Source organism: Gorilla gorilla, chromosome 3 (assembly GCF_029281585.2).
Source record: "Gorilla gorilla gorilla isolate KB3781 chromosome 3, NHGRI_mGorGor1-v2.1_pri, whole genome shotgun sequence".
NCBI classification, from domain to species: domain Eukaryota; kingdom Metazoa; phylum Chordata; class Mammalia; order Primates; family Hominidae; genus Gorilla; species Gorilla gorilla.
The window spans coordinates 70,893,326-70,919,225 of record NC_073227.2 but is presented as its reverse complement, the minus strand read 5'-3'; the positions used below and the strand labels follow the sequence as shown (position 1 = coordinate 70,919,225).

General features: G+C 37.9%; 2 protein-coding genes across 16 annotated transcripts in view; one reads left to right on the top strand and one right to left on the bottom strand.

The window, feature by feature from the left end:
- TMEM165 (transmembrane protein 165) overlaps positions 1-4,193 on the top strand; it is a 30,319-nt gene extending 26,126 nt beyond the window's left edge. For both annotated transcript variants that reach the window (XM_019025461.4, XM_055385071.2), the window contains exons 5-6: positions 2,270-2,375; positions 3,397-4,193. In XM_019025461.4, coding sequence (XP_018881006.2) covers positions 2,270-2,375; positions 3,397-3,473 — 183 coding nt within the window. In that variant the 3' untranslated portion in view covers positions 3,474-4,193. The remainder of the gene's footprint in view (positions 1-2,269; positions 2,376-3,396) is intronic.
- Positions 4,194-6,045: 1,852 nt separating this feature from the next.
- CLOCK (clock circadian regulator) overlaps positions 6,046-25,900 on the bottom strand; it is a 119,276-nt gene continuing 99,421 nt past the window's right edge. For all 14 annotated transcript variants that reach the window (XM_019025458.4, XM_055385065.2, XM_055385061.2 and 11 more), the window contains 5 exons: positions 22,691-22,843; positions 21,734-21,943; positions 20,474-20,676; positions 16,316-16,577; positions 6,046-13,635 (listed from right to left, as the gene is read on the bottom strand). In XM_019025458.4, the coding sequence (XP_018881003.4) occupies positions 13,456-13,635; positions 16,316-16,577; positions 20,474-20,676; positions 21,734-21,943; positions 22,691-22,843 (1,008 nt within the window). In that variant the 3' untranslated portion in view covers positions 6,046-13,455. The remainder of the gene's footprint in view (positions 13,636-16,315; positions 16,578-20,473; positions 20,677-21,733; positions 21,944-22,690; positions 22,844-25,900) is intronic.

Sequence of the window (25,900 nt, the reverse complement as noted above, 5' to 3'; positions counted from 1 at the left end):
TTTTTTTTTTGAGAGTCTTGCTCTGTCACCCAGGCTGGAGTACAGTGGCACAATCTTGGCTTGCTGCAACCTCTGCTTCCTGGGTCCAAGCGATTCTTCTACCTCAGCCTCCCGAGTAGCTAGGATTAGAGACATGTGCCACCAAGTCTGGCTAGTTTTTGTATTTTTAGTAAAGATGGGGTTTCACCATGTTGTCCAGGTTAGTCTCAAACTCCCAACCTCAGGTGATCTGCCTGCCTCGGCCTCCCAGAGTGGTGAGATTACATGTGTGAACCATCCACCCACCCTGATTCAACTGACTCTTAACTTTAAAAATCACATTGGTCTTACCATACATAGTTCATCAATTGTGGGAGAGAAACTTGGGTGTCATGCTGTATTTATTTATTTATTTTTTTTGAGATGGAGTCTCACTCTGTCACCCAGGGTGGAGTGCAGTGGCACGATCTCGGCTCACTGCAACCTCAGCCTCCTGGATTCAAGCCAGTTCTCCTGCCTCACCTGCCCAGTAGTTGGGACTACAGGTGCCTGCCACCACACCCAGCTAATTTTTTGTATTTTTAGTAGAGACAGCATTTCACCATGTTTCAGTCTCCTGACCTCATGATCTGCCCTCCTCGGCCTCCCAAAGTGCTGGCATTACAGGCGTGAGCCACTGCACCCAGACTATTTTTCTTTTTTTAATAAGAGATGGAGTCTTGCTTTGTCACCCAGGATGGAATTTGTAGCATAGTAGTGTGATCATAACTCACTGTAGCTTCAAACTCAGGCTCAAGTGATCCTCTCACCTCAGCCTCCTGAATAGCTGGAACTACATGCATGAACCACTGCACCATTATTTTATTTTTAAGAGACGGGATCTCGCTGTACTGCTCAGGCTAGCCTTGAACTCCTGGCCTCAAGTGATCCTTCTGCCTTAGCCTCCTGAGTGGCTGGCTCCACTATGCTTGGCTCTGATATTTTTCCATAAAGCCTATCATTCATTTATCATGGAGGTATGTTAATTTTGCCTTCTTAATTTCTCTCAAATTCACCTGCTCTTTGCCTACAGTCATCTGCCCCGATCTGGGGCAACGCAGTTTCTTCCCAGGGCTGTTGCCATAGCATTGCAGTGGATCACCCTTCCTTCAGTCTTGTTCCCCTCTGGTTCTTTCTCTCCACTAGACTTTAAAAAATTTTTGAGATAGGGTCTTGCTCTGTTGTCCAGGATGGAGAACAATCATAGCTCACTGCAGCCACGACCTCCTGGGCTCAAATGATCCTCCCACCTCAACCTCCCGAGCAGCTGGGACCACTTGTGCTTGCTAGGATGCCTGGCTAATTTTTAATTTTTTTGTAGAGATGAGGTCTCACTATGTTGCCTAGGCTAGTCTCAAACTGCCAGGCTCAAGCAATCCTCTTGCTTCAACCTCCCAAAGTGTTGGGATTACAGGCATGAGCCACTGCACCTGGCCTAGCGGACTTCTGAAGCATAAATCTGTTCTGTTACTTTCCAGCTAAAAACCAACAAGTGTCTGAGGACACAGTTTAAACTCCAAGATGATAGGGTCCTCCCTGACCTGGGCTCCCACCTACCCTCATGACCTCCTTTTGTGAAATGCTGAAGGGCTCTGCAGCTGGTTGTCTGGTACTGCTGGCCTTTGCTTTCTATTTAGCATGTTCCTTCTCCCACAAAACAAAATCACATTCTCACTATGCCCTGCTCATTCTTCAGGCCTATCTTCTGGGAAACTTTTACTACATACCCCTCTCCCCCTAATCTGAGTGCCTGCTTTGCTCAGGTAGCATGTGTTCACTGGATAAATCCTTGATTCCTGGCACTGAGGCAGCGTTTCTGTTCCCAGGAAGCAGAGGCATACTATTCTGTGAAGGATTGACTGAGTTTCTCATAATACCAAGCAGTATCTGAGGGAACAGATGTCTAGCTTAAAATCCTCCCTAGCACTTGTCATAGCAGTGCTACGTATTGCCTGTGAAGGAAGTTTAATAACTGCTGAAAGGTTCGATTAGCTTTATTTCGTCAGGATTTGTTTGACTTTACAAATTGATTTGGGTTATTTCAACTTTTAGGTCTAGTCTTAAGTATAACTGGTACATATTCCTTCAAGCAGCCATTACACCTTTCATAAATTTATTATACACCTGCATTTTTATAACTATTATGCTTTTTAATTGTTGGCCACCATTTTTAGTGCTTCTGAATTGTTATGGTTCTCAAGCAGCAGTTGTCACCTTGGTTTTGAATTAATGCTGTGACGCTTGCTTCCAGGACCCCTATGGTGTAGCCGTGGGTGGAACTGTGGGGCACTGCCTGTGCACGGGATTGGCAGTAATTGGAGGAAGAATGATAGCACAGAAAATCTCTGTCAGAACTGGTAAGTCTTGAAAATTACAAATCAGATAACATTTTAGAATCACTGAGAGATTAAAGGGTGTTAGCTTTGATTATTTAAATTTCTGCTGCTGAAGTATACTTGGTTTTTGTAATTACCTACCATCTCTTATAGAGGTATTAATCCTGGTATTGAAAATACAGACTTTTTTCACCTGTGTAGAAATTCATTTTTATCGAATTCATAGTAGCTTCTTGTTTTTTTTTTTTTTTTTTTTTTTGAGACGGAGTCTCGCTCTGTCGCCCAGGCTGGAGTGCAGTGGTGCAATCTCGGCTCACTGCAAGCTCCGCCTCCCGGGTTCACGCCATTCTCCTGCCTCAGCCTCCCGAGTAGCTAGGACTACAGGCGCCCACCACTGCGCCCGGCTAATTTTTTGTATTTTTAGTAGAGATGGCGTTTCACCGTGGTCTCGATCTCCTGACCTCGTGATCCGCCCACCTCGGCCTCCCAAAGTGCTGGGATTACAGGCGTGAGCCACCGCGCCCGGCCAGTAGCTTCTTGTTAACATATTATGTTAGTAAAACAATTGTCATTTGGAAATATGAGAAGTTTTTGGCTCTAAAAATGTGTCTTACAAGACTGGAATCATGTGGAGACCATATGTACTGATTCTGCTGAGTATGTCCTGTGAAGCCATAGTTAGGTCTAGAGATGGAAGAATTGTCTCTTTGCTAGTCAGAAGACCTGAACATTTTCTTTTATAACTGGATTTTAAGATGAGTTACAGTTCTACTGTTGCTTGCCAGCACTGTCTGGATTTAATACAATCCTGTCATTTCTCAAAACAGTGCTGGAGAAAACCTGATTCTTAGTGCTCACAGTCAAGCATGTTAAGTATTGTTCCTTGTTATGTAAAAGGGGTTGAAGTGATTCTAATTTGTTTTCAAGGTTAGTTTAATAGATTGGAAGAATAATTGGCCGCCTCATCGGCTCCCTTTTCATTTTGTACAGTATCAAGGTATAGGAATTTTACTGTATTTGACTTTTTTTCTCTCTCTTCCAGTGACAATCATAGGAGGCATCGTTTTTTTGGCGTTTGCATTTTCTGCACTATTTATAAGCCCTGATTCTGGTTTTTAACAAGCTGTTTGTTCATCTATATTTAGTTTAAAATGGGTAGTATTATCTTTCTGTACATAGTGTACATTACAACTAAAAGTGATGGAAAAATACTGTATTTTGTAGCACTGATTTTGTGAGTTTGACCCATTATTATGTCTGAGATATAATCATTGATTCTATTTGTAACAAGGAGTTTTAAAAGAAACCTGACTTCTAAGTGTGGGTTTTTCTTCTCTCCAACATAATTATGTTAATATGGTCCTCATTTTTCTTTCGGTGCAGAACCGTTGTGCAGTGGGGTCTACCATGCAATTTTCTTTCAGCACTGACCCCTTTTTAAGGAATACAAATTTTCTCCTTCATCACTTAGGTGTTTTAAGATGTTTACCTTAAAGTTTTTCTTGGGGAAAGAATGAATTAATTTCTATTTCTTAAAACATTTCCCTGAGCCAGTTAAGCAGTAGTTTAATCATTGGTCTTTTCAAAATTAGGTGTTTAAAAAAAGAGACATATGATATTACTGTTATATCAATAACATGGCACAACAAGAACTGTCTGCCAGGTCATTCTTCCTCTTTTTTTTTTAATTGGGTAGGACACCCAATATAAAAACAGTCAATATTTGACAATGTGGAATTACCAAATTAAAAGAGAATACTATGAATGTATTCATATTTTTTCTATATTGAATAAACAATGTAACATAGATAACAATATAAATAAAAGTGGTATGACCAATGCTTGTTTTTCCTTGTGTGTCATATACAATTATCAGTATTGATAGGCCAATTTCTAAAGCTGATGTAAAAACACTAACATATTAAATATTTGAGATATGCCTAAAGTAGCTAAACAGGAGCCAGGCATTGTTCGAAAGCATTGTCACCCTTACAGTTCTGTGAGGTAGTAGGTACTAATATAAGGTTAAAAAAGAAAAAAACCAACTCACCCTAGGTTACATGGTAGAGGAGTCACACCAGGCGGTTTAATTCCAGAGCCTAATGTCATTCATTATGCTAAGACTACCTCATTTTTTCATGGCAACTTCAGTCATCACCCTCGTTTGAGTATATTCTGATTTGACTACTACTTCACCCAAGTAGCATAATAGCTGCTTTCTCTCAGCCTTTTATATTCTAGAATCATATGCAGTAACATTCCCATTAATAGCTTCACTAAATTGAAGGACAATTCTACAGAAACATCCGTGTTATTTGTGTGAGGTATAATAGGAGACCCAGAGCAATTCAGGTTTATGAGCTACTACAAAGGTCCACAATGTAGTTTGCAATTTGAAGAGATTGTGAAAGAAAGAACCCAGTTAATCAATCATCCAGCACTGTAGGATACAGCAATTGTCCTACATGGTAACTCTGTGAGGAAGATGATAGCTACTACCGTGGAGATCTTAAGAGGGGTTTTCAGCTAAAAAGTAGCTTTTAAATGCCAAAAGTTAGAAGTAGCACATATTGGTAAAAGTCATATTTGTAGTTCTCTGCTATAGGAAGTATCAAAGGGTAGAAAACAATGTGGATTAAGATAAACTCTGTGGTTAGACAGTCTATATTGCCTTAGATTGTTATAAAGAGTGAGGAATTCTCACTAGTATTTTTTTTTTTTTTTTTTTTTTTTGAGAGAGTCTCACTCTGTCGCCCAGGCTGGAGTGCAGTGGTGTGATCTTGGCTCACTGCAACCTCCACCGCCCGGGTTCAAGCAGTTCTCCTGCCTCAGCCTCCCGAGTAGCTGGGATTACAGGCGTGCACTACCACGCCTGGCTTATTTTTTGTATTTTTAGTAGAGATGATGGAGTTTCGCCATGCTGGCCAGGCTGGTCTCGAACTCCTGACCTTGTGATCCGCCCACCTCAGCCTCCCAAAGCGCTGGGATTACAGGCGTGAGCCATCATGCTTGGCCTACTAATACGTTTTGTTTGTTTGGAGACAATCTCACTCTGTCACCTGGGCTGGAATGCAGTGGCGCAATCTCGGCTCACTGCAACCTCTGCCTCCTGAGTTCAAGCAGTTCTCCTGCCTCAGCCTCCCAAGTTGCAGGGATTATAGGCGCCCGCCACCACGCCTGGCTAATTTTTTTGTATTTTCAGTAGAGACAGGGTTTTACCATGTTGGCCAGGTCTTGAACTCCTGACCTTAGGTGATCCACCCACCTCAGCCTCCCAAAGTGCTAGGATTACAGGCGTGAGCCACCGCACCCAACCGTTTTTTCTAATAACAGAAAAGACAATTCCTCGTAGCGAGTAGCTGGCACCATCATCGTCTAACCTCAGTTCAGGTAGCTTGGTCCCATTACTAGCTTCATATGCGGATAACAACAGCATCGCATTCTGAGGCACCACAATCTTGTAGCAGGACATAATTCCTCTGAGAATTTGGTAAGTCAGACCTAAGCTACAAGGTAAAAATCGCTAATGCAATAGGCTCCATTGTTGAATAAAAGAAAGGGAAATGTCATTGATAGTGATCTTAAAATATTTAATAGTCTTTCTTTAAAATCCAAAATGTGATTCTTACAAGTTATGTGCCACATGAAGCAGGTGTTATTTTTGAGAAATGCAGGTGATAACTGAAAAACATAGCACTGAGGTATTTTTTATTTTTAAAATTGAAGGAAACAAAGTCTGGATCTAATTATTTTTACATTTACAAAAACTGCTACTGCTTGGCTCTTTTGCTATAAGTTTAGGTTCTGAATACATGACAAGAGTATGGGAAAGAGCAGAATAATAGTACACGCAGTTTTAAAAGCTATGCACATCATAACCTGGAATAATGATTACACAGCAAGAGGCCTGAGTGGAGGTAGGCTAACAACACATTTTGACTTTCTCCTCAAAGGATAGCTTTGAAAAACAAGTGTAACCAATTGTTACACCAAATTAAAATGGCAATATTAAATCGGTAACAAAACGATCCACATTTTATACAATATTGTATTTCCAAACATACATAGGTCATGAAAATCAGAGAACCTAATATAGCACCGTTGAAACCATTCATTATCCTTCATGCATGTATGCAATTCAGAATTTCGGCAGAAGACAACAAATGGAAAATGCCACTTTCGTTTCTATAAATCAATTTGGATTTCAATTAAATCTTTGCCTTAGTAAAGGGTATTCTTATCTCAAGATCAATTAGCCGTTTTTAGCTCCACCGTTTTGGAAGTAAAAATGATGAGCTACATCTACTTTTTAATTTAAAACCAAGAACCAAGCAGTAAGGACAGCAATGTCAAGAATATCACATTGAGAACCACACAGAACATTATAAAGAATTTGGTGCATGTTTTAACAACTACCAACTGATGTTAACAATGAAAAATTTACAAAGGTAAAACTTTTTTTTTTTTTTTTGCACTGACTGGTTTCAATACAGCACTGAATTTAACTCATCTTTGGGCTTCAATCTTTACATAGAGTGAATATGAAAATGCCATACTGAGGCCTTCCCCAACTTAAACCATAGTAAAGATTTCAAAATCATTCCAGTATGGTCTGAATGGTAACTGTTCTGGCTGACACATCTTTTTTTTTTTTTTTTTTTTTTTTTTTAAAAGACATTTCCTGGCCAATTTTTTTGCTTGAAGATGATTGTCTGGTTATACAAGACATCAATCTGAAGGTAACAACTTACTTTAACTTAACTACTGGCATAACCATTGCCAGCAGTGAACTTGCACTAGTCCAAGCCAACTCAAAAACACACATTATAAACATCTGAATGTCATTTTTAAAAGCGATGTCACAGTTTGTTTCCTAAGAAATTTAAAAGCTTTTATTTGAAAACGTATCTTCAGTTTAACCCTCAGAGTTAAGAAATATTTTTTAGATCATTAAATTCAATTGTGGTTGACGTGCTTTAACTATCGTTCTCTAAGTTGTATGCTATACCTAGCCTGTGGGACTCCATAGCTTCTCTGAGTCCTAAAGTGGAGGATTCTGTTCCAATGCTTGTGAGCAAGAAGGATCCTCGAATGTCTAGGTTTCCAATATTCCAACACTGCTTTACTGGGCAGTGCTGTGTATGGAAGTTTTGTTTTGTTTTCAAAGGACCAAGTAACTTGACACCATATTAAAGACAGCAAACATTTTTTGTAGAAGTTTACAGCCTGTATACATTATTCCACCAAATTTAAGAACTTTAAATGGATTTTAATATGGATATGATAATGACAGCCATTAAAAGATGCTATTTCTTTTACTAACATTTCCCCAAATGGGCAAAATAGAGGCATCATGTGCCATTGGTTCTGTCATACTGGCCTTTGGCTGTGTTGGGGAAGTAATCACACAAAAAGTGCCCATAAAACAAAGAAGGCAGCAAGTGAAACTAGAAAAAGGTTGGAACTGTATGAATCAGATTTGAAAGGAGTTATTTTTATAATTCTTTCTTAGATGACTTCAGGAGGGAAGTGCAGGGGCATCTGGAGTTGGTCCCTCCACTGCCGTCCTGAAGTAAAGTAGATTCAGACTGTCCGTAAAGATTATCATGAGAGTTGGTGACTGCACCCCAAATCAGAGCCAGTTCTCTAAGAATATGGTGCAAAACAAAACAAACCACACATTAAATACATGACACCGAAATCACTTTGATGAGAAAACAGAACACACAGGTATTTTAAAATATAAATAAATACATTTAGCCATTTTTATTCAAGAACCCCAGAGAACTGCTTTAAAAGCAATTGCTTCTTTGAACCCCTTTCTAAATTCTTTCATAAATACTTACTAGTTTGATTGTCACTTAATGCAGCACCTCAGTGTTTGCTGGTGGTGGTGATGGAATTTCACTTAATTGTCTCTCCATAAACTATATCCTATTCCACTAAATGTTTCCCTGAGGAAACCCAGGCAGCTTACAAAATACTGTTATAAACACTCACAACAAAACCTGCAGAGTATTTTATTTAAGAAAAACAAGGAATGTAGTGTTATGACATAGGGGGAAAAAACTATGCAAAACAGTCACATGGAAAGAAAGTATTTTAATTTTTAAAATCCAAGTTTGCTTAATTTCTTGTGAACTGTTCAACACTGTTTTAAATATCCTGAATAACTGTGCCAACAAAATTCATCCCCAGTGTTTCCACAGGAGACATTAAAATTAAAGACCAAATTATACTATTTTTTTCCTTTAACCAAAGTAGTCTTTTTCTCAGTCCTTTTTGTGCAAAAATATTACAAGAGCAATTCAAATGGAAATGCTGAAATGACATGCCAACATTTCAGGGCACATTTAAAACACTCAGAATAATTCTTGAAATTATTATATTCTAAAATATTACTAGCAATCACTTTTAGATTAGTTCTGTACATCTACTCACACGGATGCAATTTTCCTAGACCTCTGAAAAATAAACAGGCTCATTGGTCTCTTTTGGTGTCCACACAATAGGCAAGATAGGTTTACAATAGTGTTTAAATCAAACTAGGCATCTACAATCTCTTGACTCCACCACATTCAAAACAAAAATCAAAGTTCATTTGGCTATCTTGAAATCACTCCCATAAACCAACTACGGTTCACTGGACCTAAACATTTCTCAGAAATGTGTCATTTTATATAATTTCACCTAAGTAAGTGATGATTTGGGGATCCTTTAGAAATGGTTTAACGCCTAAGAATAAACTTTATCAAAATGAGTAATTGCAATAAAGTGCTTGTTACATTTCAAAATGATGCTTTTAGACTGTGGTATGTTGTTTTAAAAGTGTGTGCTATTCCTTCCGTAAAGGATCCCCAGGCATGAGAGTTGGGTCTTCTCACCTGTCTCATAAAGCAGCAGCACTATCTTTTGGTAGGCTGACAATAGGCACATTACCCATGCGGATGAGGCTATACTAGTGCTATGGCAAAAGGGGAAGTAAATTAGAAAAGTGGGAGGCATGTAGAGGGTTCCTATTATACTCATAGTTATATACAAATATATTAAATATACTATAAAAATAGTCGATTCTATTCCTTTGCAATTACTTCAGAAGCTCCTTTTAGAAGAAAGCTCACCCAATCCAAACTTAAAAGGTTCTCTTTCTCCAAACACTTAAAATGGCAAGTGCCTTTGTGCTGTTTCTTCTCTACCATTCAAAAATTCCAATCAGCTTGTCCTGGCTAGAAAGACTCACTCAGCAACATTAATATCCAGTGTTTACCCCCTTCCAACAGGGACTCCTGTGGGACTAAGGGCCACAGGTAATTGGAAAGGTTATAGACTTGAATGCGTTTTACACAAATATTCATCAACAAACTTTCAATTACCAAAGAAACAGAAAGAAAAAAGCAGAAATACTAAAGTAAAATGCTATTTGCATTCCACTTTTAAAAAGTTTGCCTCAACGTAGTGGAAACATCTGAAAACATGTTGAGTAATATCCAGTTTAAAAGAATTTTCACTTGTCTGCGTAGAGTACTATTTTAAGGATCCCTTTCTAAGGCTTCCTGAACAAGGGTTCTTCTCCCTTCAACAGTGCTCTTGATGGAGCTGGACTGCTTCAGTGCTCCTAGCGTCAAGCAGACTGCTTTAAGGCAATGACCAACAACTACAGCACTTCTGAAGACCAAACATTTTCACTATTTTGCACTGAATATTCTATAACAAACTATTCCAAATCACTGGCATCTTGTTATTACTATTCCATTCCTAAGCCAGATATAAATGACAAAGGAGAGCACAGCACCGTCAAGTTACCCCCGCAATTGGCGATGCTCGAAGGCTAGACTGTAGTATTTACTCACATACTACCTGCATCTCCCATACTTGTTCCTCCAATATTTTCCATTCAAAAAATGAAGTACTTTTTAAGTGTCTGGGTTCTGGTTTGACACCACTCTAAGGAGCAACTTTATTAACCCTTGTAGTTCTCACTTGCATTTGTTAAACAATACTGACTCTCCCAAAACTATGATAACTGCAAGTCCAAAGCACGGTAACTGCAGAGTAGCTGGCATTTTTCCTGAAACTCAGTAGTTTCTTACCTAAAAAGTACCACCCAGAATAAGTGTTTTTAAGAAAGTGAGAATAAAGCAGAGGGAAGACTTCTTTTTTTTTTTTTTTTAAAGCTGGAAGGTGTTTCTATTTGGTATCTTTAAATGCTATAGATTTGGGATTTTAACTAACAGCTTTGGCTATAGAAATGAAGAACAGACACTGCTGAATCTTCATTTGAATGCTCAAGTTTCATGGGGCAGGGTGGGGGGCGGGATAGCTTTGCAACCCAAATTTAAGAGAATCAGGAGGAAAACAAAGCAGCAAAGAGGCAGCTGGTGCTTACTACCTCTTCCACTACTATGCTTCAGACTGACAGAAAAGCAGCTAGCTGCTCCTTTAAATTAGCAATGGTTAATTCTAAGCAGGAAAAGATGAGCTGCGAAAAGCAGTAAGAATCATAAAGGAAAATTTTAATTTTTTTCCCCGACTATTTGTGGAGATGGGAAATAATTGAAGGGGCTGGAGTAGGACAATGTGAGTAAACAGTTTAGACGTTTACCTGGGGCTTGTCTTATGCTTTGTTGCTGTCAACCTAAGTAGTACTCACAGTTCACCATCTTTTAAGTGTGGTATGTAGAGGACAGGCCTCAATATAATAGTTCTTCATATCTTTTGTTAGCTAAATCCATATCACTAGGTATTGCCAATAAATAAATGAGGCACAACTCAGATATATATGGAATGGCATAAGGTCAAGAAAGGCAATTTGAAAGGGGAGAAGAACAATGCTATTGCCATATTCCACAACATCCCCCTTGTCTGTGTACATATGCTCAGGTACATACATATTCTGACAACTATTCTTGATATTCATGGGAATGTGGGAAATCTCTACTGGATGGTCATTTAGCTAGAAGAGCTCCTTGATATGTTAATTACTGATTGATATCTAGTCGCACTTCTTTTGTAGAAGGTTAAGTACCAATTTTCTTTGGTTGTTTTCTTTTTCAACATTAATGTTCAAAGTAATTGTAGCCAGGTAGAATTTTCTGCAGAAAGACAAAGTATATGCCTTAAGGATAACAGCAAAGCAGAGGACAGAGAAGTCTTAAGCACTGGCTTAGCATTCCCCTGACCTCTTTACCTAGCAATTCTGCATTAGGTTAATCTTCATTGTTCAGAACCTTTTCTGTTTTAACAACCTCAACGCTGTTACACATTTTCTTTTGAGGTCAATTTTGATTTATTACACTTGTCCTCTCCTCCCTTTCCTCAGTAATAACATTTTTTATATTCTAATAATGTATTTTCTACTAATCGTCTTTTGTTCTATCACTGTAAATTTCATTAGTACCATAAAATCTGTAAAATGTTTTTTAAATGTATGTAACTTGTATTGGAATTTATTACTTTTAGAACATGATATTGCCAAAGGAAATCTTAGTTCACGTTTAGAAGGCATGTGAGTTACAATATTCTAATGTTGTAGTGAAGGCATAGCCAAATCTCTACCCCTTCTTTTTTCTTTGTAGGAATATCAAGATCATATTGAGCAAATATTTCTGGTAAATTCTTAAATGACTAACTTTAAAGAAAAATGCTGATTTAGGAAACAATTGTAGGATCACATTAATAACTATGATAGTGTTAGGTTGTCATCTTTTATTTCTAAATTATTTGTACCTCCAGTCCAAGAGACTGATAGCAGTCTTCAGAGGAACTTATTAGGAGACTAATAATGACACTGACACCCACATGCTGTTAAAAAGGTACTAAGGTTTCAAAACTGCTACGGAAACCAGACAATGACTTCAAGATGGTGAGTTATCACCTGAATTAAAATCAAGGCACTATGGGGTTTTTTCCCCTCAAATAACCCTGAATCATTTCTGACTAAAAGAAGCATTGAAATTGTGAAGGATAATAAAAAAGATTTCAACAAATCCCAAAAGTTAAAATTCCCATGACTGAGAATGTTAAAAAGTGCCTAAGATGTTTTGTGTGCAAATTTTACCTCTATAACTGAAACATTCTTGAAATTACTTTCAGGCTTGTTGAAAACCATTTACGCAAATATTTCCAACTATGAACTATAACAAAATATGCAATCAAAACTCCCAACCACCTAAAATAAAGCAGTGCAAATCCTATTTTCAAACATAATTGAAAAATAATGAAATGAGGGATATTTCTGAATAACTTGAAAATCCTGTTGTATCAATAATTTAACCTGAAAAAAAAAAAATCCATTCCCAGCAGCACATCATACCTCACTGAACAAACTGTGACATCACAGCCAAAGTATGAACAAAAAAACTTGTGCCCCGGAAAAATGAACAGAACACTACTGTGTTGTAAACAAAAGGAAAAACAGAGGATGGATCAGTTTGCACATGGTGTCAGAATTTCAGGAAAGGTGCTCACACCTGTAAGGAAGAGATAACGCTTTCATGCAGCATACAAAATGTTTTGCTTTCTCTCCTTTTATCTAGACATACACATATTTTTACATCATCTGTACATAGAGAATTTGAACCCACACAACAGTCTGAAAGTAATTACTGTTCCATCATTATCTGAAAAGGGAGAGGGGTTGGGGAGGGGGTCGCTACCAAGTCTACTGGACTGTCTTCATGGCATCACTGTAAGCAAACCCCTGACATGGCAGTGGTATGTCCTCTGTAACACTTGATAAGAGGCACAGAACCACTAAAAGTTACTAACATCATTAGTGCCTTTCTGATTCCCTGGAGGTCATTTCATAGCTGAGCTTCTTAATATTTGGCAATATATTCTTTTTCCATCAAAAAATATCCAGGCACCTAAAACACTGTCAGAACTGGCTATGCCTCTATGATCACCTCCTGCTGGCTGGTATTTAATGTGCATCTGTAGCACTAGGCAGCATTTTCTCTGCCAACTAATTCCAGGAACTAGAACACTCAATACTGCATCTCATGAAACTGCTGGAACTTTCCCTCCTTTCCTCAGGTCATTTGAGTAACTCTTAACGGGCCATCCCCTTCCTCCCTTGATGTCAAGAGAGGAAGCACGTGTGCTACTGTGGTTGAACCTTGGAAGGGTCGGGCAAGCTGTCAGTCCTGTGCCGGCTGAGTTGCTGCTGTTGCTGAGACTGATGTTGCTGGTGATGTGACTGAGGGAAGGTGCTCTGTTGTAGAGGAAATGCAGCAGAGAGAATGAGTTGAGTTGAGGGATTCCCATGGAGCAACCTAGAAGTCTAAAAAACAAATGGATTATGCAGCATTGCTTTACTCCCTTTATGGCATCCACATTAATAGTTACTCACGCTCTCCCCTGTCCATAGGGACAAAATCCTTAAAATTCTTCATAATGCATATCACTTTCACTCTCTGGTTTAAAAATTCTAATTTGGAAAATCCTTATGAGGCCTTCCCTCTTTCTGAAAGTATGAGAGAGTTTCATTTTTTAAAGGAATCTGAGCTACAGATTTTATGGTATAGAAAGCAATCTATATCTTGAGCCAAATCACACATGTTCTTTCACTTTATGTCCTAAAGACCCATATTTTAAATTATAAAATTTTAGCATAGTTATGACTATATGAAAAACAAATACTCTGAGGCCAGACAGACAATGCCTTCTGCGCACGGGTTCACTCAGCTGGTTAGAGCGGCACAGTTAAGTGGCCAGGAGTGTGGGCCCTGAGGTAGACTGAATGGTTCAAACTTGGGCTGCCCTACTTACCACATGTGTGACTTGGTCAAGCTGTTTACTTCTCTGGGCCTCAGTTTCTTTCTTTAGAAAATAGGAATAACAGTGCCTACCACACTGGGTTCTTAATAAAGATTAAATATTAATATTATTTAAAAGCATCATAAATATGAAGGCAAAGTTGCAGCCTTAGGTCCGATAAGCAGCAGTGTGGTATAAGACAGACAAAACAAAATGAAAAAAGGCACAGGATTTGCAGACAGAAGCCCTGCATTTGAGTTTTGCTCTGCCATTTACATAAGTAAGCTGTGTGACTTTGGGCAAGACTCAAATAGATGAGCCTCTGTTCCTTTCACCAAATTTGTACTTCTGACATGCTGTTCATTAATGTAAAACTCTCAGATACAAAAAAACGTTAATGGAAAGAAAGTGAATTTTTACAATGAAAGTCCTTTCCCCATTACTGGCAGTACAACTTGATGCAGGGTTCTTAATTTCAAAATGGAGCTGTGGTGGGCAATTTTTGCAAATGTATATGAAAGAAACATGCACAAACACACACACAAAAGAGCAAATCCCTGACAAACCTTAAAGACTACTACACTTTGTCAAGGACCTTCAGAGTTTTCTTTCTCTCTTTGTTATTAGGAAAAGCTGTGTAAGGCAAAGACTTGATACTTATGAGCCTTATAAGATTACAACAGGAGCATGTTTTAAAACTAGGTATTACATAATTTAGAAAAGCCAAATTGTGTATTTATTACCTACATACAAGTGTATTTATGAGGGGTATTGCCTATCTTATTTCTTTGTGGGTCCTATGTCTTTGGGATGCCTTTTTTTTTTTTTTTTGAGAATGTTTATTCTTTTAAGGGCCTTTGTTCCTTGACATACTTAGAAGACTGAGATGTTAAGGCAGGTCCTCTCCTTTTTTTAGCTTATGCTTAATTCTCATTGGATACATTTTCCCTACATAGTAATTTAGGACTTGTTTTGAATTGTTGTTATTTCTTTATTTGTAATAGTAGCTACCCCAGTTATGTCTGCAGCATAGGCTTAAGGTCTAAAAGACTGTATGACTCTCAGATATTTAGGCAACTAGCCTGTTTTAGTTTTCTGCATCACAAAGACAAGGATTATATTTGGACCAGGACACAAAGGGTGACAAATTAAGACTATATTTATGCCTGCATATAGAGTACAATAATCACATCACATGTTATATAACCCAGAAATTGATGATAAGTGCCCGGCCTAGATGAAGTGGTCTCTAGTACACATACAGACTAGCCTACATTCAAAATTGCTCCAGCTAGGCCAGAAGGGGAAAAGGTAGATTTCTAGTGAGGATCCTGAGGTCCAGATAAGGGTTTTGTAATTTCTCTGCTGAGGATCTTGCCTAGTGACTTTCTTCTGTATCCTATAGATAAGGAGAGCCTGTCTGATTCACTACATGATATCTGTGTCTATATTTTGGCTAATCCAAGTGTCTATTACATTTGTCAATACAGCGGTCACAAATAACAGCTAGCCATGTGCCTTGTCTTATATTCAGTGATTTACAAGCATTATTAATCCATGAGGTATCAATTATTATGACCTCCACTTTACACGTGACGCTTAGCAAGAGTAAGCAACCTGCCAAAGGTCATGCAGTACGTGGTGCAGCAGTGACTCAACCCCAAAGCAGCTAGACTTTACAGCCCAAGTTCTTAGCTATACATATACTTAGCTCATAGATATACTACACCTCCATGGTATTTCTCCTCTGATATTAATTTACAACTGAAAAATTATAATAAGATTGAATTCAACAAAATAATTTAAGGTAACACCTATACTAGTAAAAAGAAATCCCTGCTCTGTACAGAGCAGAGTTTATGGTTGGCTAGAAAAAGGAGGAAAGAGGTGCTTGCTTAAGTTCCAGAAACTCTCGCCAGAGACTGAGAAAACAGGTGGGCAGGAAGTAGGCCACTCACTCTATCCAGCAGTTCTGATAACTGGGTATGCCCAATGGCATGTCTAAAGTCTTCCAACGACTGAGCAAGGGAAGAAAAAAAATCGCCAACCAGAACAAGCTTTCTATCTTTGTAGAGATTTAAACTGTACAATAAGCTTTTGTGAATTTTTCACATCACATCACTCACAAAGCTGTTCACGTAATGCTTAATTTCATTACATGAAAGTAAATGAGTTTGAAGCAGCTTCCCCACGGGGAGAATTACCTGTAAAAATTGTTGCGGTGGCTGGGTCAGCTGAGCCTGAGATGGTTGCTGAACTGAAGTGAGCTGCTGCTCCTGGGAGCTCTGCTGCTGCTGCTGCTGCTGCTGCGTTACTGACAATGTCTGTGACTGTTGCTGTTGTGTAGCAAAAGTAGGATATGCAGTCACCACCTGGCCCATAAGCATAGTACTAGGTACCATGACTGCCCCACAAGCTACAGGAGCAGTCACCAATTTGGTCACAAGTTGTTGACCTTGAGAAAATCTGTTAGAAGAAAGAAGGAAAAAAATTGGAGTCCAAAGTACAAGGTATACATCATAAAAGGCAGTGGAGTAAATACTTACCTAAGATAATACCCAATGACATTGCCAGTTTAGTTTTTCAAGGTCTGTATATTCCTACTTTGTTTCATTTTAAAAGATTCCCTTTGGTATAACAGTAAAACAAAAAATTCATACAGCAAGATCAATGTGTAACAAAAATACAAAATGTCTTTGGATATCCACATTCAAAAGAATAAAGTTAGATCCTTATCTCACATCACAGACAAAGATTAACTTGAAATGGACCAAAGACCAAAACATAAGAGCTAATGCTATAAAACTCTTAGAAGAAAACATAGGGGAAAAGCTTCATGACATTGGATTTAGCAATAATTAGCAGCTGGAATTAGCAATAATTTCTTGGATATGATACCAAAAGTACAGGCAACAAAAGAACAGATAAACAGATAAACTGGACTGTATCAAATTAAAAATCTTGTGAATCAAAGGGCACTATCAACAGAGTAAAAAGGTAACTGTCCCATCCCACAGATGGGAGAAAATATCTGCATATCATCCTTCTGATAAGGGATTAGTAACCAGAATGTCTAAGAGCTCCTTCAACTCAACAACAATCAACCCAATTAAAAAAATGAGCAAAGGTCAAACTTGAAGAAACACTTCTCCAAAGAAGATACACAAATGGCTAATAAGCACATGAAAAGGTGCTCCACATCACTAATCATTAGGGAAATACAAATCAAAACCACAACAAGAGGCTACTTTATACCCATCAGGATGGCTATTATAAAAAACAAACAACAACAGAAAATGACCAGTGCTGGCAAGCAAGTAGAGAAACCTTGTGCAGTGCTGGTGGGAATGTAAAAATGGCGCAGCCACTATGGAAAACAGTATGCAGTTCCTCAAAAAATTTACTATAGGATTACTATATGAATGAATTCCACTTCTGCTTATATAACCCCCCAAAATGAAAGCAGGGACTCAAAGAGATATTTGTACACCCATAATCATGAGCAGCATTATTCACAGGAGCCAAAAAGTGGAAGTAACCCAAGACTCCATTGACAGACGGAATGAATAAGCAAAACATAGTAGAGTAGAATATTACTTAGCCTTAAAAAGGACAGAAATTCTGACAATTGCTGTAACATGGATGAACCCTGAGAACATTATCCTAAGTAAAATAAGCCATTCACAAAAGGACAAATACTGTATGATTCCATTTATATGAGGTACTTAGACTAGTCCAATTTACAGGGACAGAAAGTAGAATGGTGGTTGGGGAGAGAAGAATGGGGACTTGTATAATGGGTATGGAGTTTCTGTTTGGGAAGATGAAAAAAGTTCTGGAAATGGTTAGGGGAGATGGTAACAATCGTACTCAATGACAATGAACTGTATACTTTAAAACGGTTAACATGGTAACTTTTATGTCATTTGTATTTTTCCACAATAAAAATTTTTTTTAATCTATAAAAAAAACCTTTTTCTTTTTATAAAATTACTAGGTACTAGGGGAGTCAGATATATGTGGCACATGATTCATCTGCTACACTGGCACACAGTTCATGAATAAACAAAGCTATTATCATGTAATTTTTTAAACTCTAGGTTTATAGAAGAAATTTACACAAAATTGTAGCTTATAAATTTAATTCAAAACCAAATGACATTCTAACAGTGAATAAAAACTCTCAATTTATAAATTCATCAACGCAGCATAGCGTCCTCTGTGCTAGAATTCATTAATTTTTCCCTCTTTCCCTGCTTCCTTTTGCTTTTTGAAATGAAAGAACAATAACCCCCAAAAAATGATGCTTCTTTGTGGAACAATATTATTTCCATTTGCCTTTTCTGTGAGATGAAGTTAGTTTATAACATTGGTCATTACAGTGAGATATGACCCTAACAAAGATGTGGCATGACATAACTGTATTTACAAACTGTTTAAAGTATGTAACAATATTACACTTAGTACAGATCTTGACAATAAAATACTCTATTTTATATACTACACAACCAAATACCTTAATGCAAAAAAGAATTAAAATTGTCCATATTAAGAAAGTCCAAAGAAATAAGTAATATTTACAAAGTACACTTAGTCACAGAAGTACTAAGTGCTGATTTCTCCGTAATCTTAAATTAATATCTGAATTAGCCCATGGCTCACTGGTAAATGTGATAAGAATATTTTCTTTAATCTGCTTTCGTGTAACTCACACTTCTGCAGCTTTGTATACTCTGGGCTCCCTCTGCCCAGAATGCCTCCCTAGACTCCATGACACACCCACACCCAAAGCCAAGCTCAAGTCTTGAAGAGTCAGGGCAAGTATCTCTGCCTTGGTGAAGCTTTCCTGACCACACCTTTATTCACCTGCTTGCCTCAACCCATGAAACTGCTTACAAAAACAAAACAAAACAAAACACAACACAACAAAAAACTGCTCACTTCCTCCTTTCTAAAGACCTCTGAAGTATTCATCACACCAAACAATACCGATTTATCTTTCTATTGCTTTTACTAGTTTGGTCTTTCCCTTGGGGAAGGGACGATGCCATACTCATCTAGGTAGGCCTTCAAATGTTTGCTAAGATGTGGTTTCTGTCCCCCTCAAAAGATAGATGTTCAGGGAAACGCAACTTAAAACCACAATTAAATATCACCTTACCCAGCCAGACTGGCCATTACTAAAAAGTCAAAAAACAATAATGTTGGCACAGATGTGGTGAAAACACTTACACACTGCTGGTGGGAACGTGAGATTTCTCAAAGAACTAAAAGTAGATCTACCATTTGATCCAGCAATCCCACTACTGGGTACCTACTCAAAGGAAAAGAAGTCACTGTATCAAAAAGACACCTGCATACATATGGCTATCGCAGTACAATTCACAATTCCAAAGATATGGAATCAACCTAAGTGCCCATCAACCAATGAGTGGAGAAAGAAAATGTGGTATGTATACACCATGGCCTACTACTCAGCCATAAAAAAAGAATAAAATAATGCATTTTGCAGCAACTTGGATGGAGCTGGAGGCCATTATTCTAAGTGAAGTAACTCAGGAATGGAAAACCAAACACCATATATTCTCACTTGTAAGTGGGAGCTAAGCTATGGGTACAGCAAAGGCATACAGAGTGATATAATAGACTTTGGAGGAGGATGGTGGGGGTGAGGGATAAAAAACTACATATTGGATAGAATGTGCACTACTCAGGTGATCAGTGCACTAAAATAAGTCATAGATGGTTGTTTTTCCAGAGCAGTCCACAAAACCTTCCTGTAATACATGCTTAAGCACTCAAGCACTGAAATGAAGACACCGAGGTCTGTGTTCAGAGCTCCCTTCCTCATCACCTTAACTAGCTACAGATCCCTTGGCTAATTACTGAAAACTCACTTTTTTCTTATCTGGGAAATAAAAGGAGGCCCTCACATACATTTTCTTTTAATAAATGACTATTTGAGATAATATATTTTGAGCATTTAACAAACTTAAAAAAGGTAAGCTACCCTAACCACTGTTACTACATGGAAATTCTCTAGCATCTATATTGAAAAGACAAAAGCTTCACAGTGACACAGAGCTGTCATAAACCTTTTCTAACAGTGTGCTGTAGAATTTGTATTCTATAATATTTTGTAGCATATTTTTGGACAAGAAAAAAAATTTGTTGTTACCCTTTAATTATGAAGTCTTTAAACAATGAATACATTCAGTGTTTTTATTTCAAATTTAAGAACATTGGCTGCAGTGAGCATCTCATTAAAATCACATTAAAAAATTTGATTAAGAAATCAAATTATTGTTTTCTAATCAATCAGTTTACAATTTTCAAAATAACAAATGAAATATGACAACTACCTTATCTGCCTGTCCTGAGTGAATGTAGTTACTGCAGCACTCTGGGTGCTGTTTTGTGGCATACTAGATGGAATCTGGACCATGCTTCCGGCTGCAGGCTGAGAAATCACCATAGTGTTATACAGTGGGGCTGTAAGAGTGCTCTGTGTCTGACTGGGTAGAGATGTTTGCTGACTGTGCCCACTCAGTACATTTTGTTGACTCTGTTAAAAATAAAGAGATTTTATAGACAGATTAACTGAAAATAATTATTTGGGAAGTATGCTAGAATTCATCATTCTAACAATATGACAATACGACAGAGAAAGAAGTGGCAGGATATATTACTCTGGGGGAAATATAACCACAAAGGAATGACTCGTGGTAACTGAGAATGAATTAGTCTTGAATATCTTGCTGGAAGGCAAGCTATGACTTTAGAAAGGAGTGTGATTGTAATAGAGATGATATAAAATATACTCAAAGAATTTCTGTTAAATGCCCAAAGTGAATGACTAATTAGTGGGCATTTTTCTATTTTTCATTTAAATCCTTGGGATTTATAGTCACAGATCTACAGTAATTACCAACATTTTCTGGAATATTCAATAAACCATTATGCCCCCTCCCCCAACAGTCTATTCTGCACATACGGGAACAGGCTTCCTGGTCAGCCTCTTCAGCAAGTCATACCTTTTAAACATACAGAAATAGTCTAAGTTACAAGAACTTGGTATAACTACTAGACTACATCTTTAAACAGATTGTGACATATTTTAAAGCTCAGCCAGGTGCAGTGGCTCACACCTGTAATCCCAGCACTTTGGGAGGCTGAGGTGGGCGATCACCTGAGGTCAGGAGTTCGAGATCAGCCAGGCCAACATGGTGAAACCCCATCTCTACTAAAAATACGAAAATCAGCCTGGCATGGTGGTGGGTGCCTATAATCCCAGCTACTCGGCAGGTTAAGGCAGGAGAATCGCTTCAACCCAGGAGGCGGAGGTTGCAGTAAGCTAAGGTCACGCCATTGCACTCCAGCCTGGGCAACAGGGGCAAAACTCCGTCTCAAAAAAAAAAAAAAAGAAAAAAAAAAGCTGAAAATATTTGATACTAACATGATTTGCACAAAATTATTTTAATAATCACTCTCAATACTATACTTTCTAAATACTATTAAATTTTGAAACGATATTTTATCATTAGAGCTTTATTTCTGTTTCAGCAATAGTGTGCCTTCCAACCACTGATCACTCCATAGCCCGCTGTGCTCAGTAACATTACCTGAGTTGATGTACTCTGTAAAGTCTGTTGTTGTATCATGTGCTGAGTTGTGCCAATGTGTCCAGTATTCATTCCACTTTGAATCTGGTTAGTAGGAACAACTTGGCCTTGCATATTTATAGGTGCAAGTTGCTGGATGTTAGATGAATTTCCAGAAGAAAGTTGAACGGAACCAAAATTCAACCCAGGATTTGATTGTTGCAAAAACATCTTTAAAAATAAAGATTATGTTAAAATGAGCTTTGTAGATTGAAAAGAAGAATGAGCATTAAAAAGAAGGCAAAATCAAGCTACAAAGTATGTTTAAAAAGCAAGTAACAAGGCTAAGTCACTTTGAAGAATTAGCAATAAATAAGTAGTGAATAAAATATGAAACTTTATACTCAATCTTTCAGTTATCTTAATTTTATCATGTTTCCAATTGTTAGAAAAAGTGTAACTAGTGTTAGTCTGTGGATTGACAGCACTGTATCACTTATCATTTATAATTTATAACATCAGACAGAAGTAGTTTTCACTCCAAGTTTCCCTTTACCAAAGTCATAGTCTCCTAGAGTGGTCCTGCTGGTTGGGCATATAAGACTAATTTGAATCATACATACTGGTATCTTAATAAAAATATTACTGATGATTGATTTATAAATTATGTACCCAAGATGTACCTAAAACTTTATGTAAAATATAATTTTTATATTATGGATTCAAACTTACTAAAATTTGGACTGGTAAAAAAAGATGACTGGAGAAACAAGGATGTTGACAGAAATACCCTCAGAAATGAATTATCTTTAGAGACTGTAAGTATAATCATACTGAGTAGGTAACCAGTGAATATTTATTGAACTGAATTGATAAAACGTATCTCTTGCATCTCACTTTTAATTAAGAAAAGTTAATTTTCCTAGAAATCCAAAATGTGAATGGGATGCTTTGTTTGTATTCAAATATAACAATTACCTGCAGCCCCTGACCATGGACCATCTGAAGTTGTTCTTGAATTTTTCTTAGTTCTTCTTGTTGCCGATGAATATTTGCTTCTATCATGCGTGTCCGTTGTTCCAATTGGTCTTTCAGATGTTGCATGGCTCCTAATTGAGCTGAAAACTGAAACTGAAGTACCATGTATGGAAAAAGTGTAATATATTTTAGAATTACTTACTCCTTATAATTGCACAACGTGAAAAGTAAGCAGTATAACATGAGTGAAGGATGTTATGCTACTTATGTCCCTTAGTTTCTAATCCACCCATCTTTGCTCTGCTTTGTAATATTGGACCTGGACCTTCAAAATATTTCTCCTTTGCCAGCAGGCACAAAGTTATCCACATCAGTAGGTGGTGCTAGAGGGACACTGCCAAGAAAGTGCTCAACTCCTGGTTCTGGTGCTTTTCCTTCTTGCTCTTATGTCAGGGTGCCAACGGGAAGCTTCCCAGCTAGCCTTGTCAGCTCCCCGGCAGGTGGCTTTCCAGCAAGTCTCAATGACATCGTAGTGGGCAGCTTCCCTGCAAGCTTTACCAGTACCCCAGCTGATGGCTTCCAGCTCTCTACCTCTAATCTGTGGCATGTCAGTGAACTTCTCTATTATCCAGTTGCTATAGCCACATTTTCCCCAAGAAGATCTGCATCTTAGCCTGGCATGGGGGAAGAGGAGGTTAGGAGCTTGTGGGGAGTCTTCTAAGTATGTTCCTTCCTTGGGTACTCTCCATCTACCTTACAGCTAGTGGTTGCTCTCTGCATCTGCTATTTCTATATTCTTTTTTTTTTTTTTTTTTGAGACAGGATCTCACTCTGTCACCCAGGCTGGAAAGCAGTGGTGCGATCATGGCTCTCTACAGCCTTAACTTTCTGGGTTCAAGAGCTCCTCCCATCTCAGCCTCCCCAGTGGCTGGGACTAGAGGCAGGCACCACCACACCTGGCTAACATAAAGATGTATTTTCTTGTAGAAATAGGGTCTTGCTATGTTGCCCATGCTGGTCTTGAACTCATTGGCTCAAGAAGTCCTCCTACTTCGGCCTTCCAAAGTGCTAAGAATACAGGCATGAGCCACCACACCCGGCTTTATTCCTATATTCTTTAGGTTCTCTTTACTTCTTTTAGGAGTTAATCCGTGTTACCAGTTAATAATTTTTTATATTATTCCTGTTCAAATTTCTGGTATGCTTCTGGCTTCTGACTGGATACTTGACTGATTACACATACACCCTGGATTTACAAGACCTGAGCTCATATTGTGGCTACCACTTACTGGAAAAAAAATTTAACTTTTTTTTTTTTTTTTTTTTTTGAGACAGAGTCACCCAGGCTGGAATGCAGTGGTGTGATCACAGCTTATTGCAGCCTCAGCCACCCAGGCTCAAGCAATCCTCCCACTTCAGCCTCCCAAGTGGCTGGGACTACAGGCATATGCCACCATGCCCAGCTAATGTTTTTTTTAAGAGATGGGGTCTCACTATGTTGCCTAGTCTGTTGTAGAACTCCTGAGCTCAGGCAATCCTCCCATAAGCCACCATGCCCAGCCTTATTTAACTTCTTAGCTTCATTTTTACCCCTTAACGAAGGAAAAAGTAGTCTGTACCTGGAGTTAATTTGTATCAATTTCTGTCATCCCTAGAATGCCCTCTATGTGTACATGAGTAGAATTACCCAAAGTTGCAAAAATCTGACAGATAACCAATAATATTTTCACTTCTATCTTCAATGGAAACTATCCTCAGATAAGTATAGAACATGGGCTTTTAAAGACTAGGCAAGTATGAATGAATAAACGCATACATGAATGAAAATAAAATTATATTTTCAATCTTATTTCTCTGTTTTACTTGAGTCATGAGCAGCTCCTATTTTCTTCTGCTTATAATTTACCCACATTTGGTGATTTATCTCTTAAGTCTATACAGGCTCTTTAATTATTCCCATGAATTTTCAGTATATGATACAGTATAAGAGCAGAAAGAGTTTCACTTTATTGGAAGGAAATCTGTCTTAAAGTAGCCTCTTACAGTGAACTGTATGTAAAAGTGAGAAATGTCCTTCCCATCCAAAGCTTTTTAACTCTTATCTTCAATAGTTTGTATTTGGGATACTAAATTACATTTCAGGGCACACAACTTTGATTTCGGAAATTAACAGTAACCAGACCATATCATATATTAAGTGGTTGAGAAAATATTAAAAATTTAGCACCTCAACTCCCTCAAGCTTTTTTTTTTGTTTTTTTTTAAATATTAGTCAAAATGTTATAATTATGGCCGGGCATGGTGGCTCACAGCTGTAATCCCAGGACTTTGGGAGGCCGAGGTGGGCAGAATGCTTGAGTCCAGGAGTTTGAGACCAGCCTGGGCAACATGGCAAAACCCTGTCTCTACTAAAAATATAAAAACTAGCCGAGTGTGGTGGCATGTGCCTGTAGTCCCAGCTACTCGGGAGACTGAGGCGGGATCGCCTGAGCTCAGGAAGCAGAGGTTGCAGTAAGCCGAGATTGCGCCACTGCACTCCAGCCTGGGTGACAGGGTGAGGCATCGTCTCAAAAAAAAATTAAAAGGTTACATTTATGTCATACAAATGTTATTTTATTAAAACTAAAGTTATTTGTACCTTTGGACAAGCATTATATTGATAGCAATATAGCACTTAAAGGATTTCTATCAAGTACAAAAGAAAATAGTAACAAACACAGAAGGTAGGATAACAGGAAGTAAAACCACAGACCTAAGAGGCAAAGCATTTGGCTTTATTGGTGAACAAAATGTGAGACATGAATGCTTACTAACATTTTTGACATAGTACATATCCTTTATTTCATGAAAATATCCCCATAACATGTTAAGAAATGCTTTAGAATCCTGAGATTAAAAAACCAATAATACAGAAAGTATGTATCTCCTATCATATGAGTTAAATTAAATAACCATATAAGATGGAGCTATTTTTTAAAAATATTGTTTTCACCTATTATTAATGATCATTCCTTGAAATCAAGACCTGCTAAGTTAAGGTATATTTAATGCCAAACAAAACAGAAAAGTTGAAGAAAAATACTACTTCTCCATAGTATTTTTAATGTGTTTGAGGCACTGAATGAGTACAGAGTCATAAATTACAAGTTGGGAAGTTAGGCTCCAAAGTAACAGCATCACTCTTGGAATTACTCCCCCTTTTTTTGGCTA